This window comes from Haliaeetus leucocephalus, unplaced genomic scaffold (assembly GCF_000737465.1).
Source record: "Haliaeetus leucocephalus isolate CR32 unplaced genomic scaffold, Haliaeetus_leucocephalus-4.0 Scaffold428, whole genome shotgun sequence".
In the NCBI taxonomy this organism is placed as follows: domain Eukaryota; kingdom Metazoa; phylum Chordata; class Aves; order Accipitriformes; family Accipitridae; genus Haliaeetus; species Haliaeetus leucocephalus.
Window position 1 is genome coordinate 4,875,654 of NW_010972864.1, and position 17,421 is coordinate 4,893,074.

At 39.0% G+C, this 17,421-nt stretch overlaps 1 protein-coding gene across 1 annotated transcript in view; it reads right to left on the reverse strand.

Annotated features, from left to right (window-relative positions):
* The window catches only part of B4GALT6 (UDP-Gal:betaGlcNAc beta 1,4- galactosyltransferase, polypeptide 6), a 34,275-nt gene that overhangs the window by 16,440 nt on the left and 414 nt on the right, over window positions 1–17,421 (reverse strand). The window contains exons 2-3 of the mRNA XM_010574355.1: window positions 1,009–1,125; window positions 536–649 (exon numbers count right to left, since the gene is read on the reverse strand). Of these exons, the coding sequence (XP_010572657.1) occupies window positions 536–649; window positions 1,009–1,125 (231 nt within the window). The remainder of the gene's footprint in view (window positions 1–535; window positions 650–1,008; window positions 1,126–17,421) is intronic.

Genomic DNA, 17,421 nt, shown 5'->3' on the forward strand with positions numbered 1-17,421 from the left:
GTAATAAGGACTATTTCCTTATTATGACAGGGCTTTAGCACTCCTACATCCATCAGTTCTACTTCACTACACCATCTTGTTCAGTTTCCTACATACTGAGGTAACTGCAATTAGCTGATGAAGATCTGAGAACTAGTCTCTGACTCATGAATCTTCGTATTAGGAATACCATTTCCAAAAAGAAAATTTTTTAACTATTCCTCAAAATATGCAACTCTGAATGGGTACTTTTTATGAAGTTAGAGTATTCCTACATATTAATAAAAACATTTAGTATTTAATTTGTAGAAAGTAAAATGATTTGTAAATAAAATTTAAAACACATTAGGTGATTAGCAAAGAGGCGAAAGCTTTAATAACACAATAGTTACAGGCAAAATTCTACTAAGCATTATTGTCCATTCTCAGATGTGTTTTATTCATTATTTTCTGCTATATTTGTGGACTCCTTACAGTTATATTTTAAATTAAAATAATTGTATTTTAAGCACAATCCAATGTACTAGATAAACATTAAGGTCAGTTTAAAACTTACTCATGTAAGGCAGCTTCTCTGGACAAGCCTGGTAAGGAGAGTAAGTGAAGTTTTCTGGAAGATACACTGTTGTTTGAGCAACACAGTCACTAGAATTGTTTCCTTCAGGATAATCTTAAAAAGAGGAATTAATTTTTGTAAAAACCTAAGTTATCCACTGAATTTGTAACATATCATCATGAAGGTGAGAGCATTAACTTTTTTAAGTAACAAATTCTTAGCAGCATGATTAAAAAAACGTTTTAATGCACTAAAAGAACAATCATTAAATTAAGATATCTTTGTTACAGCTATGACAAATATTTCCTACTAAAGTGAACTGATAAACAGTAACTATTTGGCCTTCACTCCAGTTACAGAGAAGTAGGACTTGGGTTTAGGTCTTCATAATCCAGCTATGTCATTAAGGTTTGCCTTTTTTTTTTTCCCATAAAGCTCTTTTAAAAATGAAATTAAATAAGAAATATTCTTACCTGTGCCATTCAGTGTAGCATTTTTGTTAGTGTACAATCTGATCATGTGTCCTATTGTTTTTACATTTTCTCTCAACATTATACCACGAGCTTGCACCATAAAGAGATACGTGTTTGCTGATAAAACAAAAAGCAATTTTGAATTTGAATTAAAATAAGGTATTTCCAAATTATTCTAACATTCATTTATAATGTGTTCAATATTTGTTACTATGTCTGAATCCATGGCTAGTGAACATTAATCCTTCGAGATGAAGATCACAGAGTGAAACCTAACAGCAACAAAACAAAAGAATATAGTGGATTCATAACCACAGGTCTATATAAAACCTCAAAATTATAAAATATCAATACACACTTTATATGACACTTTCATTTCTATTTAACTTACAAGAAGCAACTGACAGTGCCAAGAAACAACTGAATTTACCAATAGAAAGGTTTTCATATGTAGATACATCCCTTATATATGCATCTACATATACATCATAGCAACACAGGACAAAAAAACATCTAGAAAATCTTTTAGTCCCATAGAATAGTCCCCCTTTTTACTCATTAGCTATCACAACTTTCAGTCAAAATGTACTGCTATTCAGTCACCCCCAACAGCTGTTCCGTTATACAACTGCTACAAATCACTGCCAATCTCAAAGTATTAGTGTTTGATAATTATATGTGAAATATTTATTATAGGCATCAAGCGTGAGTAAATCAACATTCTGAGTAATTAAGCAACTCACTAACCACAGCATGAAATATTCCTCTGTCTCAGCCTTGCACTCAAAGCCACAAATTTGATCTCAAGACAACTCTTTGTCCTAAACAGAAGAGAGTAAATTGGAAAAGAAGCCGCATTTATGTCTGAGTAAGCAAATGTCTATCCAGGACTCACAGAGCTCAAAAATAATGTAAAGGGAAGGACAAATTCCCTTTGCAGAACAGTTTTTACTCTAGGTAGCAAACAGGATCAAAGGTATCATCTGTCACTTCACCTATGTTAAGCACCCATTTTTTCTGGCAGGTATTTGGCTTGCTGTAACTAGTACTAGTAACCACCCTAACCAAAGAATCCCCTAGACTTTGGAGGAAAGAACTAAACACACCAGAAAAACAATAGATTAATCTTAATCTGGCCTAAAGAGATTAAAGAAAATTAGAAAATTATCTCAGGAACTCCACTTCATCAGATGACCCAGCACCAGTGGCATGACACAAGTAACACCAGATCAGTTGATATCTTCTTACAGCCCAATGCAAAAAGATTAGAGCTACAACGAACTGTTTATAAAGGAAGGACTGGGGCATTTCCAGAGGAAAATACAGTGACTAATTCTACCACATCAGCAAACAATACTACCGACACCCACAGATATACAAATACCAAAAAAATCTTTTAAGGAATAGTATTTGCAAACCCTACAACAATGGTTTTGTTTTAAAAAGAATGAATGGAGGGGCTCTCCTGGCTTTCAAACAACTCCTTATTAAAACAAGGAATATTATCATTTAAAAAACAGGCTCTGAACATGTCAGGTGCTATGCATGGTGCATAATTCTCAAACTCTTGGCCAGCATGACTAGCTGTTTTGGTTAACAACAGTTTACATGTTTGTGAAAGTTACTCAGCTGCTAGGATCCTGAAGTTGTCTCAACAGCCCCTGGCCACTAAAACAGAAACAAAACAAAACAACTACAACCTTGGCCTGATGACAGAGGTACAAAATCCAACAAGAATGATTCTTACTGGGATCCAAGACAACAGATAACATTCAGATCTCCTTACAGAAAACTTGCACAAAAACTTCTCGAAATTTTAACCCAATTCACTGTAAAGTAGCACTCTGGGGTTCCAATTATTTTCTTACATTCATAGTTTTCCATTCAAATTCTGGTTTTTAGGGTGTCTGTATTAAACATTTCAGGGAATCTGTACAATTCTTGAGTTCATATATGAAGTCATCTACTCAAGAACATAAAAGCAGTTTGATCTGTTCCTCCAAGAACAACTATTTACCTTCAAACAAACAATTTCAAAATTCAAGACTTCCCTGAAAGTAAAATTGGATTTCTGCCTTTCAAGTAGGACAAAATTTTCCTGATTAACAAAGAATTACTTTCTTCAAACTTTAACATATTTCAAATTGGCATCCTCCCTTCTCTTTTCCCCACATATTACTGTACAACTCTTCTCTTCAATATCTTCCTATTCCAACACTAATAGTTCTTTTTTAATATAAATCTGTAAGTAAATACTGATTTCAGAGATAACCTCTGGAAGATTTTATGCTATATTCTCCTTTTTAACATGATACCAAAAGCCAAGTCACTTGAGTTTTTAACACTGCAGAACAGCAGGTTTACAGAAACATAACTTTAATTCGCATATATCAGGAGTGGTGGGTTGACCCAGCTGGCAGGTAAGCACCCACCCAGTTGCTTGCTCACTCCCCTGCATTGGGATGGGGGAAAGAATCAGAAGGGCAAAAGTGATGAAAAAAAAACCCCCAAATCACCCAACCAAACTCTCTACCAGGAGACAGATGCCCTGCCAGTCCCCAAGCAACAGCTACTTTGGGGGAAAACAACTCACCAGTTTTATTGCTCAGCATGACATTACTCAGTATGGAATACCTCTTTGGTCACTACAGGTCAGCTGTGCCAGCTGCGAACCCTACCAACCTCTTGCCCAGCCTCAGTCTAATTGCTGTGGGGGACAGAGTGGGAAACAGAAAAGCTTGCAAGCACTGTGCAGCAATAGCTGAAACATTGTGTTTATCAACACTGTTTTGGTCACAAATCCAAAGCATGTGTCTCCGAGGACCTATGCTTAGACCTCTTTCTGATAGCCCGTAAATCATTTCATTAGGTGCTTCTTGTTCCTTTTTCATCAACACTACAAGCCCGTATCTTCAAACTTCCTAAGAATGATACCACCTTTCTCAATGAGAACGGTCAGTGCTTTTTCTTCTACTTACATGTTCACCAGCCTTGGAAATTTCTTTCTGGCTGCTACCAAATCACATTGATTGCAAACACTTCAGCTGTTAGACAGATAGATGTCACTTACTACACATGCAGTGACAGAAATTATGGACACTGTGCAGCCAGCGAGCATACTCTCCAGCATTGCTCCCGATATGGTTGAGAGGAAAGATTTGCTCCAGAAGTTACTGCAAGTAATATTAGAAAAATCTACTCAAACATGTTACTGTTGCAGTTTTAGGAATGTGATACAGTACAGAACTGAGACCTTCAAACAAGTCCACAAGAAAGTCAAGAGGGCCGTATAACTGTTCTCAATTCCTGTGGGAAACTTTACTGTAGTCCAGATAATGCAGACATAAACCTTGATAAAACAGATTTTTTGCAAAAGCATCTGCATCTCCCCTTTGTTGAAGGACAACTTCCTTCTTCTGACAGAGGAGAAAAATTACAACAAACACACAAGACCTTTGTGAGAGACAAAGCTAGAAAACGCATTTCTCTCAAAAGCTGGCATCATGAAAAGACAGAATTAAAAAAACAACCAGGCAAAGTCTGCTGCCACCTTGGCTTAAGTACTCAAGAGCTGCTCTTGCTAACAGGAAGATCTACCTGGCCTTGTCATGTTTTCATCAAGCTATTCTTGTAGTCTACCCGAATCCAACACCTCCTCTTCCTGGCTGATCTGCTTGTCAACTCACCATCCAGCTCTACCTAAATACATAAACACAATGAAACATCATCCTTCCTGTGCACACTTTGTCCCAGCTACCTGGGTCCCCAGCACAATCATAGTTACAAGGAGTACAGACCTGATCAGTTTACCCCATTGTCATTCAACAGCTGCTTAGGTAGTAGCAGATGCTTCAATGCCAATTAATTACTTCAGAAGCTAAAAGCATCAGGCAAAAATCAAAGATATTAATTTAATCCTAAAAATAAATCTCATCTACTGGCAAAGGTTTGTTGGCAAAAACCTGTGAAGAAGAGCACAGTTCATGTCACATCAACCAGCAGCAACAGCAACAAAGCATTCAAGATAATCTACAACAGCCAGAAGCATAACACAGAAATACATCTTTTCTCCTAGCATGGTGAGGGAAGACAACTGACAGGAGAATACCACAGGCTGCAGTTTGATGACTTCCACAGCAATCCTCTTTTCAGCTGTCATTGGTACTTTAATGCTAGTCATCTTCCTGAGCTTGGCACAGGTTTCCACAAACGTTACCTATGCTGTAATGAATATGACCCTTAACATGCTGAGGTGTCCCTCAAGTGCCTGTATACTAATGCACACAGTATGGGAAATGAACATCATGACTTAGAGATCTGTGTGCAGTTCCAGGGCTACAATCTTATCAGGATCACAGAGACATGGTGGGATGACTCCCATGACTGGAGTGTTGCAGCAGAGGGATACAGACTGTTTAGGAAGGACAGAAAGGGAAGATGAGGAGGCGGAGTCACTCTTTATGTAAGAGAGCAGCTGGAGAGCATGGAGCTCTACCTGGGGATGGAAGAGGAGCCACCTGGGAGCTTATGGGTCAGGATTAAAGGTGACATTATAGTCCAGGGATGCAGTTAGGACAGCTAAAGCCCAAATAGAAATGAATCTGGCCAAGGATGTCAAAGACAACAAGAAGGGTTTCTGTTAAGTACATAGGTTACACAACGACGACTAGGGAAAAAGTGGACCCATTGCTCAACAGGGGACCTGGTTACACAGGACATGGAAAAGGCTGCAGTATTGAATGCCACCTTTGCCTCAGTCTTTGCTAGTAAGACTGTCCTTCAGGAATCCCAGGTCACACAGACCAACAGAAAGGCTGAAGGAAGATGTACCCTTGGTGGAAAATGATCAGGTCAGGGAATACTTAAGCAAACCAGGCATACCTAAGTCCATGGGCCCTGATGGAATGCACCCACAAGTGCCAAAGGAGCTGGCAGATGTCATTGCAAGGCCACTCTTGACAATCTTTGATTGATGATGGCGACTGGGAGAAGTGCCCAAAGACTGGAGGAAAGCAAATGTCACTCCTATCTTCAAGAAGGGCAAGGAGGATGACCCAGGGAACTACAGGCTGGTCAGCCTCACCTCAGTCCCTGGGAAGGTGATGGAGCAGCTCATCCTGGAAACCATTCTTCAGGTACATGAACAACAAGAAAGTCATCAGGAGTAGTCAGCATGGCTTCACCAAGGGGAAGTCATGCTTGGCCAACTTGATAAACTTCTGTGATGAAATTACTGGCCTGGTAGATAAGGAGAGCAGTGGACATTGTCTACCAGGACATCAGTAAGGCCTTTCACACTGTATCACATAAGATCCTCATAGAGAAGCTGTTGATGTATGGGCTGGATGAGCAAACAGTGAGATGGATTGAAAATGGGCTGAAAGGCCAGGCCCAGGGGGTGGTGATCAGCAGCATGAAGTCTAATTGGAGGCCAGTGACTAGCAGTGTACTCCAGGGGTCAATATTGGGTCCAGTCCTGTTTAACATCTTCATTAATCATCTGGATGATGGGGCAGTGTACCCTCAGCAAGTCTGCTGATGACACAAAACTGGGATAAGTAGCTGATACACCAGAGGGTCATGCTGCCATCCAGGGGACCTGAACAGGCTGGAAAAATGGGCCAAAAGGACCTCATGAAGTTCAACAAGGAGGAGTGCAAAGTCCTGCACCTGGGGAGGAACACCACTAGGCACCAATATATGCTGGGGACCACCCAGCTGGAAAGCAGCTTGGCAGAAAAGGCCTTAGAGGTCCTGGTGGACACCAAGTTGAACATAAGCCAGCAATGTGCCACTGCTGCAAAGAAGGCCAATGGCATCCTGGGCTGCATGAGGAAGAATATTGTCAGCAGGTCAAGGTGATCCTTCCCAGTCCTCACTTAGCAGCGATGAAGCCACACCTGGAGTACTGTGTCCAGTTCTGGGCTCCACACTACGAGAGACATGGACATACTGGAGAGAATCCAACAAAAGGCCATGAAGAAGACAAAGGGACTGGAGCATCTCTCCTATGAGGAAAGGCTGAGAGAGCTGGGACTGTTCAGCCTGGAGAAGAGAAGGCTCAGGGGGATCATATCAATGTATATAAAGGGTGGGTGCATATGTATATAATGTATATGAAGGGAAGATGCAAAGACGACGGAGCCAGGCTCTTTTCAGTGGTGCCCACTGACAGGACCAGAGGCAACAGGCACAAACTGAAACACAGGAGGTTACCTCTGAACATCAGGAAACACTTTTTTACTGTCAGGGTGACTGAGCACTGACACAGGTTGCCCATGGAGGTTGTAGAGTCTCTATCCTCAGAGATACTCTGAAGCCACCTGCACAGAGTCCTGGGCAACTGGCTCCAGGTGGCCCTGCTTAAGCCAGGGGTTTAGACCAGATGACCTTCAGAGGTCCCATCTAATCTCAACTATTCTGTGATTTTCTTCCACTATTGTCTTTCTGCATATGTACCAACCATCACTCCTATCACAGTGCAAGGCAATGCACAAACCAGGAAGGCAAAATTTCACATTTAACCAAAGAAAACATCTAACAGTGTAACCACTTAGAACTAGTTTTATTCATATTCTCCTTATTTCACTGTACATGGTCCATAGTAAGTAAGAAACAGCACTTCTGATTCAAGAAACATATAGAATCCAGACTGTCACATAATTTACCAGGCAAGTAAATGGGAAGTGCAGTGCAGGGTATAAAACAACACACCCATATAGGGCACCTTGGAATAAATACCATACTTAATGTTCCACTAAAGCAGCTGCAGTGTGAGCATGAGCTCATACTAAATTCAGATGAAATTTTCACTAGCAACTGATCCAGATCTGTATCAGCAATCATGGACACACAGTCATATGTCAGTCATCAAAAGACCTGGGTTTAGGGCATTATCTAAAACTCATCCTGATAAAGCACATCAGCACATTAAAAGGATCATCCTGTATTTCAGAGGAAATGTTAAAAATATCATATGGATCATTTTTTGTCTCCAGTATTTATAGCTCACTAGCTATTAATAGTTTTATGTGTTAGACTGAAGAAAAGCCCACTGGGGGTGAGGGGAATGCATTAATTCTTAATATATAAAAATACCTGTTAAAATGGCTCAATCTTTTACAGCAGGTAGCTTCCTGTTTAAATATTCATCCAAGGACTATTTACACCTTTTTTAAAGAAAAAAAGGTCTCATTCACAGATCTCTCCATTGGGGAATCAAAGTCCTTCCAAGCAGTACACCAAAAATTAAAGCACTTTTCACAACACTGCATTAGTTTATCATCCCTTAGCTTCACAGAAAAAGCACAAAACTCAGTTTTATATAGAAACTTAGTAATTTATCATGCTGTACACATATACCAAAGCAAAGCCAAAACAATGTGCCATGCACTTAGAAGTAATCAATAGTAAAGTATACAAGACAACTGAAGTTAAAACTGGATCAATGACTAACATTCTGAAGAACAGTAGGAAGATAGAACTGTCATTACTTTAACAAGATAGTAAAAAAAGCATTAATTAGATTACAAACTATGATTTCTTAAATGCCAAAGGAGAAAAGATGAACAAACTTGGAGATAACATTTCATATAAAATGCAGCTTTTATTGTACAAAAAACAACCCGAAAACAAAAACCCCACCCCAAACCCAAAAACACACAAGAAAAAAGCCTTATTACAAAGAACCTTTCAAAGCAATTAGCAAAAAAATTTAACACCCCCCATACTTAAAAAGTGAGAAGATGATCATCAGAGCAGCTATAGCAACATTACATACTGATCTTCCTGAACAAAATAAACCTGAAAAGCTCAGACAGGAGATACTTCATAGAGAATCCAGGGACGCTGCAAAATTCAAATGCAATAAACACAGCTTCACAGAAAATTGGGTCTTGCCAAATGAGCACTGCCCCTAAAGTTAATTGTCTGCTAGTCAACACATGTTTTCACAGGACTTCTGAAAAGCACATTCAACATGTTGCATAAAAATTGACATGGATTCGAATGGGTTAACAGAAAGTTCTCCACTAGTAATTGTAAATGGGGAATCATCTCATGAGGACATTTCTAGAACAAGTCCCACATGGATCTCTTCACATCTCAAGGTTATATGGTATTATTCTCAGCAATACTAGAGTTATAAATACACTATTGGCAGAGTTCATGCATGGCAAATTAACACAAAAGTGTTAAAGATTAAATTCTACAAACTAATCTAAATATACAGTAAGTAGACCTCAGCTGAAGATTGCTTCTAAAACATCACAGTCATGATTCTAGGCGGTAGGAATATTTTCCACAACTACAGGATAGGGACTTTAGTCTGTAAAACAGATTCATTAAACAATTTTGCAGTGAAGGACGATACCCAAAGTAATGTAAGACTCCTGTAAATTGGTTCTAATTAACAGCGAACATAGCTAAATCCTATAGTAAGTGTTCAACTTCCATAGGATTTTATTTATTTTTACACATTTGTTGTTAATCAGAAGTTGTTTTTAAAACATATGCAACAACCAGAAAAAAGCAAAAAATTTTATTCCGCGAAACATATTTTTTACTTGATTTGTTGTTGCATATTTAATATCAGTTTTGCACTATTTGTAATTTAACAATAAATCCAGACATTTCATAGGGGTGGTGAGACTGCATTTGAGTCTGCATATGTGTATCTCCTCATAAGGAAAATATATTAGAAAGATACAGATCACCTCAATCTGCTGAAAGTATCAAAAACTACTGATGTTTCTGGAGGCTAATAGCATCATTCATACGGTGCAGATGGATGAACCTGTATCAGCTACAACAAAGAGGCTTCAAAATTGTTTTTAGTGGTGGTGTTTTTTCAATACTCCAGACAAACTCTGTATACTCATTGCCACAAAGGACATGCCAAATGGATGAGTCCTCTGACTGCAAGTCTGAGAATTGAATAAATGTCAGTTCACTGTTTATTGGAGCCAGTAAAAGAGGAAATCTCATGGATCAAGTCTCCATTTATGGGTGAAGAAAAAAAAAAATCAGAATTTCTTTCTCTAGAAATATTTTTAAGCATGATAAATGATACAACATTCAATACAATTTCTAACACATTTGATACTATTTTATACTCCAATCTTGGGCTATTAGTTGATTACATAGCTAGTCAGAAATAATTCAATAGCTAATTCTGAAACAGTATCCTACAGAAATTCAAAAATCTGCATTGCTGTAACCACCACCAATACAACTTACATATTTATTTGGTTTGGTTTTTCCCTCCACTCAAGGCAGGTTTAATGAGGAAAGTAAATACTTTCCTTGAATTTCTACTATTTTAGCAAAGTTTCAACTCCCAGCTTTGAAGTACATAATTAAATTTCATTAAGACATTTGTTCAGTGAAGACTGTTCTAGGCAGGCTGACTTTGGACATGAACAATTAAATGGTTTTATAGTGATATTTTAAGCCTAAACCTTGCCAATTCTTCCAGAATTTTGTTTTAATGAGTTCATTGACTGAGAAAAATAGAAAACTGTAGTACCTGTAAATCAAATATTCCAAGTATTATCATAAATTAAATTAAAAAAGAATACACATACCATAAAGGGAAGGTAAAGGAGGAAAATTGCAAATTTAAGAAAGTGAACTGACCATTGGCGATACCTTGCAAAAAAAGCATCTTTTGTATCTGAAAGTACTGAAACCAATCTCTTCACTGCATTCACAAGAATCTAGCACTGGATCCCACACGATGCACAATCATCACATGCTGCTCCCCATAATACCATTGCATAATTTGAATACCAAAGATTACCCAACACAAACTAAGTGCTGTAGAAAAGCAAGCAGATAGAGTCACTTGCAGAAACAGCCTTATTAACAAAAAGCCAGTAGGTAAGCTACCTTTCACCACAGACAGATGTGGAAATAGTTAAAGCTTTGGCCACGTCAGTAAAGCATCATAGTTCAAATAAATGTTTCCAGGGCATACAGTTTCTCCTCCTCAACAGATGAGAAGGCCACATTCAAATGACCGGCTGGCTTAAGTGAAAACTCATTTCACATGAGGTCTCATAATTACTTTGTCCTTGTGAAGTTAGCTGCACACCGTAAGTGCCTGTATTTTTTCCCTTTTCTGACTAAGAGCGATACCACAAAATGAATACTCCAGGGAATCTTATGCAGGCAAGTTCCCCGACTAATAATGAAGTATACCTAAGGGCTTTAGGAAAACTTATCAGATAAAGATGCAAAACAACTGATTCAGAAAGAAATATGCATGTTTAGTCAAAGCTTATCTGTTGGTAAAAGTGAAAGACAGTCATGAATGACTGAACTGCAATAATTTATTCAGCATCAGGTGCTAGGAATGACTGTGCTGGGCCAACATAATGGAAAAGTCTTTGCACCTCCCAGATTAAGGCAGAAAACTTACCCATGAAACCACCTGAGCTCATAATGAGCTCAAGCCATTAGAATGACAGGGAACTTTTGATCACTGGAAATCATTGATCAAGCAGAAGAACGCATAAGCCTCATACTCCTCTTTGCACAAGGAAAAAAAGGAAGATCCTATTCATCAGAAAGTTGACTATAATTTTTCTGTTAAAGGGTTTGGTTGTCATTTGTGGAACTGAAGTGAAAAACTGCAATGCGAGCAAGAAAAAGACCACTACAGCTAATGAAATTACTCCTGCCTCCAAATGAAGCCTTTAATAACGAGTGAACTTTAATAAAGGAACACAGCTCCCAGATACATAGCTCCCAAACAACAAATAGCTCCCAAACAACAACCAGGTCTGTTGTACAGACATTTCCCTGCAGAAATTACAAAACAAAGGGACAGACAAGTTTCATTCACTCAAGAAACTTGTAAGAGACCCATGAGAACAATTTCCTAGAAAGGACTAAAAGAAGGCGATAGCAGCAAAAAAACAGTGAACCCCTTCCTACCACATCCTGCAAAACCCATCAGCCTTTTACCAGATGACACTTCAATACAGCATCAAAGGAGGAGAGTAAAAAAGGATTTGTTTTGTTTTAAACAGGCTAGCTGTATTCTTTCTATTTCAGTGCAGCCCTTGAGTTGCATTGAACCTACTGCCTTGAAGACACAGGCTCTATTACAAAATCCTCAGACAAGGTATTACCATCCACATATTGTTATGGTAAATACAGTCAACAGTATGCTGCCTTGTATTAGCAACAGCATAACCAGCATATCGATAGGAGCAGCTATTCTCCTCTATTCAGCAACTTGTGAAACCATATTTGGGGTACTGTGTCCAGTTTGGGGATCTCAGTAAGAGACAGACATTAACATAACCAGAGTAAACCCAGAGGAAACCTTCCAAGACAGAGCATATGATGTATGAGTAGAAACTGAAAGAAATGGGTTTGTTCAGTCTTAAGTAGAAATGGCTAAGGGGAGGATGAATTTTTTTGCTGTCTTCAGCTATGTAGTAGAAGTGTATAGAGAAGATGAAATTGAACACTTGGAGGTACACAGAGAAAAGACACAAGGCAATGAACACAAGGTGCAAGATGGGAAATTACAATTACATACTACAATTTTCTCACAGTTGTCAAACACTGGAACAGGTTTCCCAGAGAGACTGCAGAATCTCCATCCCTGGAGTTATTCAAAACTCGACTGGACATGGCCCTGAGCAATCCGATCCAGCAGGATCTGCTTTCAGCAGGAGGTTGGATCAGATGACTTCCAGAGGTCCCTGCCAATCTAAATTATTCTATGATCAAACAGCAAGTCTTTAGAAATACCACAACTGCCACAGATGCCAGGAACAAAGAATATTAGCACAACAGCTGAGCCCATCTCCAATGGGCTCAGCACCTGGAAGCACTGCCAACCATTTATCTTGCTGATAGCATTTTCAGCTCTTTCTTCCATTTGTGCACAAGTTCAAAAAGCAGTGATATCACCCTTTCCTATTAGGAAAATTATTTCCTAATCACAGAATAGGAAATAAATTGATACCAAATTGTGAGCTAAAACCAATGGAGATGTTTCCAAGTTCCACCTAGCTTGCACAGCTGCTCTTTGGTTAGGATCGCCAGAGTAGTAAAGTTCTAATAAGAGAAGCAGAAGACCAGAAGAGAGAAAACAGTAGCTGTTTTTTCCTCCTCAATCGCATTCCACCATTCAGGATTTCTAGTTACTGATGTCAAAGACAGACTGCATCTTCCCTGATCGCTGCACTGTTCCATAACCAGTTCTTATGAGAACTACAGAGGTCATCATGTCCAAGCTGGCCAAGTCAGACTGCAATTTACTACAATATGGAGAGCTCCAAAGTACTCTTCCACCCAAATCTGGTAAAGCTTCTCTGCTGGAGACAGACAGAAAGGAATAACCCAAAGATGAGCAAGAGATCACTTTCTGAGATCAGTTATATTGTTCATTGTGATTTCAGTTATGATGCTGATAGAAAATCGGAAAAACAAAGGAAAAAATTCTCTGGCAATACTCGGACTGGCTTGGCAGTGAAATAAGATCAGCACATGCTCTCTCTTGGTCACCACTGCCTTGCTACTTTGTCTTATTCTCCACATCTTTGGATCCTTTCCATGATGAAAACTTGAACCTAAATACATGTTCTGAATAGCTGTCAGCACCAGACATCGACTACTCAAGTGCCTTTTATCGTACTGTTATCTATTACTGAAAAAGAATGTATTGATGCCAAAGATCCCAGCTCTCAGCTAGCTTCTTCAGTCCCTAACTGCAGTATACATGGATATTTGTAACATCCAGTGAAGTTTCAGAATCACAGGCAATCTTCACTGACTAATTCAAAAACAGCAACCTCAGTCTGTATCTTTTCATTTTATGTACAAGAGAAGGAGCACCAGATGAAGTACTGTCAGAAAAGTGGTCTTTCTGGAGAAGTAGCACCTGTTATCTGCTTCCATCAAATATTTGAAGCTATCACATACAAGTATCATTTAAACATTTAAATGGGATTTTCATATTTTAATTAAAATGTTTTCTACCATTTTACCTTGCAATCCTATCCCTCTAGGTTTTGCTTCAAAACATCCACTCCATTAAACAGGGAAAATTAAAACCAGAAAAACAGTTGTCTTCTCTAATCAGCAGTTAGAAATCAATCTGCTTCTGTGTTTGAGCTTCTCTGACTATCAAGACCGCCAGGGTGCTGAGGTAAGGCTGCAGCCATCTCTACCTCATCCCATCTTCCGTTTTTACAGAAGAGGGGAAAGGAGGCATGTGAACAACCCCAACATAGCGTATGAATTCTTCTCAACCATACAAACTTTGTATTTTTATATGATATGGAATATTATAGGTCTTGGTCTCAAAACAGAGCAGTGTCTGAAAACCTGAAATTTAAATGCTTTTCCTCTCCTCATAGTCTGAAATACATGGGATAAAAAAATTTCTATTTCCCAAAGAACTAACATTCTGCAAGGCCTCTACCAAAAAAAGAGACATACGACTAAGTACTGTACAAATAAAAACATTAAAATATTAGATAGAAATATTAAAGACCTTAAAATAATTAAGATTTTTTCCTCTAAAAAAATTGTCAGTATTCTAAATTGACCCAAATGGCATCTGTCACAAAATCTGCAATTTCGCTAAAAAAATGCAGTAACTCTATTTTCCAATTAGTGTGAAGGAGAGAGGGAATGTGATAATGACCTCTTTAAGAATTCTCCCAGTGCTAAGGGCTTACTTGTACAGACATCTCCCTTTGATAAGCCACGAACTGCTTGCTAGGAGGGAATTCCACTCTATTAGCCTGTAAGAATTCAAATTTTCACTCAGCTTTGACATCTCAGGAAGCCATTCTGCTACATAACCCACTTATTTTTCCCCTCCCACCTTCCAGTACACTGCTGGTCCATGAAACACTTGGGAGTCCAACTTCTCCCTCTCTTTTCAGTTCCTCTGACCATCAGGAAGAGAAACCAGCCAGGGAGCAGCCCCAGTTCCCTACAACACAATTAGAACATTCCTCCTGCCTGCAACTGTGTCTTGTAGCTTGTTGAGGGAGAAAGTGTTCTGATGAACCAAAATATCTTCACTAAAACATATCTGTACACATAAATTATGACATATCTCAACCATTTATGACTTAACTGCAGAATATATTTCATGAAAAGCTGCTAACAGGCAAGGCAGCTGAACTTCCATAAGCAATCTTAAGCCCTCCTCCTCACCACACACACAGTCAGCTTTGACTTAGATATACCTATTTCATCACACTCAGGGGAAAGCAGCAAGCACACTGAAATATTCTGTTCTATCGCAATATGCAAATGGCATGAGCATACAGCATAGGATTATTAGATTAATCATCTGCCTATAAACTTGGGGGGTGGGGTGCTACTGGATTTTTTTAAAATCTTCCATTCTTACATTTTCCCCAAGAATACCGCCAGAGTGCCTGTTGGTTTTAAGATAATATTTAACCTTCTTTCTCTCCATTCTACACAGTAATATTTCCAGGAGCAAATTCCTGGCAAATAAGCACCACATCTGCAAGCTGACAGGCTTAGATTACCAGTGTAAAACTTTCCTATTACCCTTTCCTTCACTATTTTCTATATTCTGTCCCCCAGTAAGACCAGCACAGCATGGCAGCATTTCAAACTGGATCCAAGAAGTGCTGCAGACAAAGAATAACTCCAATACTGTAGGGTTTTGATTTAAGCTGGATGAGTTCACAACACAACTGCATACACAGTTAGGGCAGCACACCATTGAACAGTAGCTGGAAAGAAGTGTGATCTCACAAACTCATGTAACTACTGAAGATTTAAACCACAGCCTGAAAGGGCTAACTGCAGTATACAATATGAGATAGCCAGACAGATCAGTTTGAGTATTACTTCTTTCCTTAAGGTTGATCAGACCTAAATAACCTACCTCAAGAATACTTTTGGTGCATACTGTTGATTTCATTTCACTCCCGGTACAAAGGAAACTGAACAGATATGTAAACCCCAATAGCTGAGCAGCAAAATGAAGTCAGGAAAGAGAAGTTTCATCACTAGATGCTCTGATTCTGAACAAGATACTGCATAAGCCTTGTTTCATAAGAAGAGGACATACTTCTAAGAAGATACCCATTGAAGAAGAAAAATTTAAATAATGAAGTAAAACTCCAGCTGCGTACATTACGTAAGATGTTAAAAGTTGCACTTATAAAGATGCGGAAACTGCACTTAGCTTTCTAAATCATACACCAACTGCTTGTAATTAAAGTCTACTCTGATATTGCACTAGTGTCTCATAGAACTAAGATGTCTAAATGGACCCTAGCAGCATCATTCTCTCACTTACAAGACTGAATTACATCCCTTTCAGTGGGGAAACACTAACAGACAAGAAACTCAAGAACTCCAATCCATGATATATTCCCTAGTATTTTTTTTATATTTATTTGAACTGTAATAATAATTGACAGGCATGTCAATATTGTATGAAGTGCTATGAGTATGGGAGAAGTCACTGCACCTTGAAAGGGTTTACAAGCTAAAGAGAAGATTGTGAGCAAGAGGAAGCCAAACAGCATAAAGACACTAGTCAACAGGAAACAATTCCTGCAGGTTCAGTGGTCAAATCAATGTGGATGTTTTATAGTAACGGCTGCAGAGGGAGTTTTAAGCAGTGAGGACAAAGAGCGAGACAATTTTACAGGGATTTAGGTAGGACCTGATAAGCAAGGAGAAGTGCAGAAGAAAGCGTCAATGTTCCCTGGGAAAAAAAAGGAAAACACTGCTCAGCCAAGACACCCAAGACAGTAAAACACCACAAATCGCCGTGCAGGATACCGCTTGCCTTAGCTCAGGGGTAAAGCTAACCAGTTCTGAAAGGATCATCCAGCGAGAGAAAGCCTGATGGTCTCCCAGAAACAGTGGAAGAGCAAACTAAGGAAAATAGCACGGTTTTTTGTCTGACCCAGACTCCCACAGTTATTTTACATAGGTTTTCTTAAAGAAACTGTCTGTCTCCCATCTGAAGCGGTTCTTCCAGAAGTGAAAGTGGAACTGTAAAACCTGTAAAGAGATATCCCACCGACAGAAGTAAACAACAAATATCCAAATTGGTTCTTAATTTCTGTTCACGTGTGCTTTATTATTAGTGAAGCTACTAATGATGTAAAAGATGAACACATTCAAGTGACTCCAGGAGGCAGTTTTGCAGTTCTTTCCTGGTTTCTACCGTTAATCTGTAACACGATGAAACGGTGAGCTGCTTTTTTGCCTCACTTTTCCGGCCTGGGAAGCAAGAACAGCATTCACCTACCTCTCGACGGCAGATGAATCTTCTAGAGCATTTGAAACCAACAGAACAAAGATGCGAGATTAACACACGTTACCGCCGCCCCGACCCTCCCTCAGCAGCGGGGGCTCGCGTTCCGGCACCCGGGACGCCCC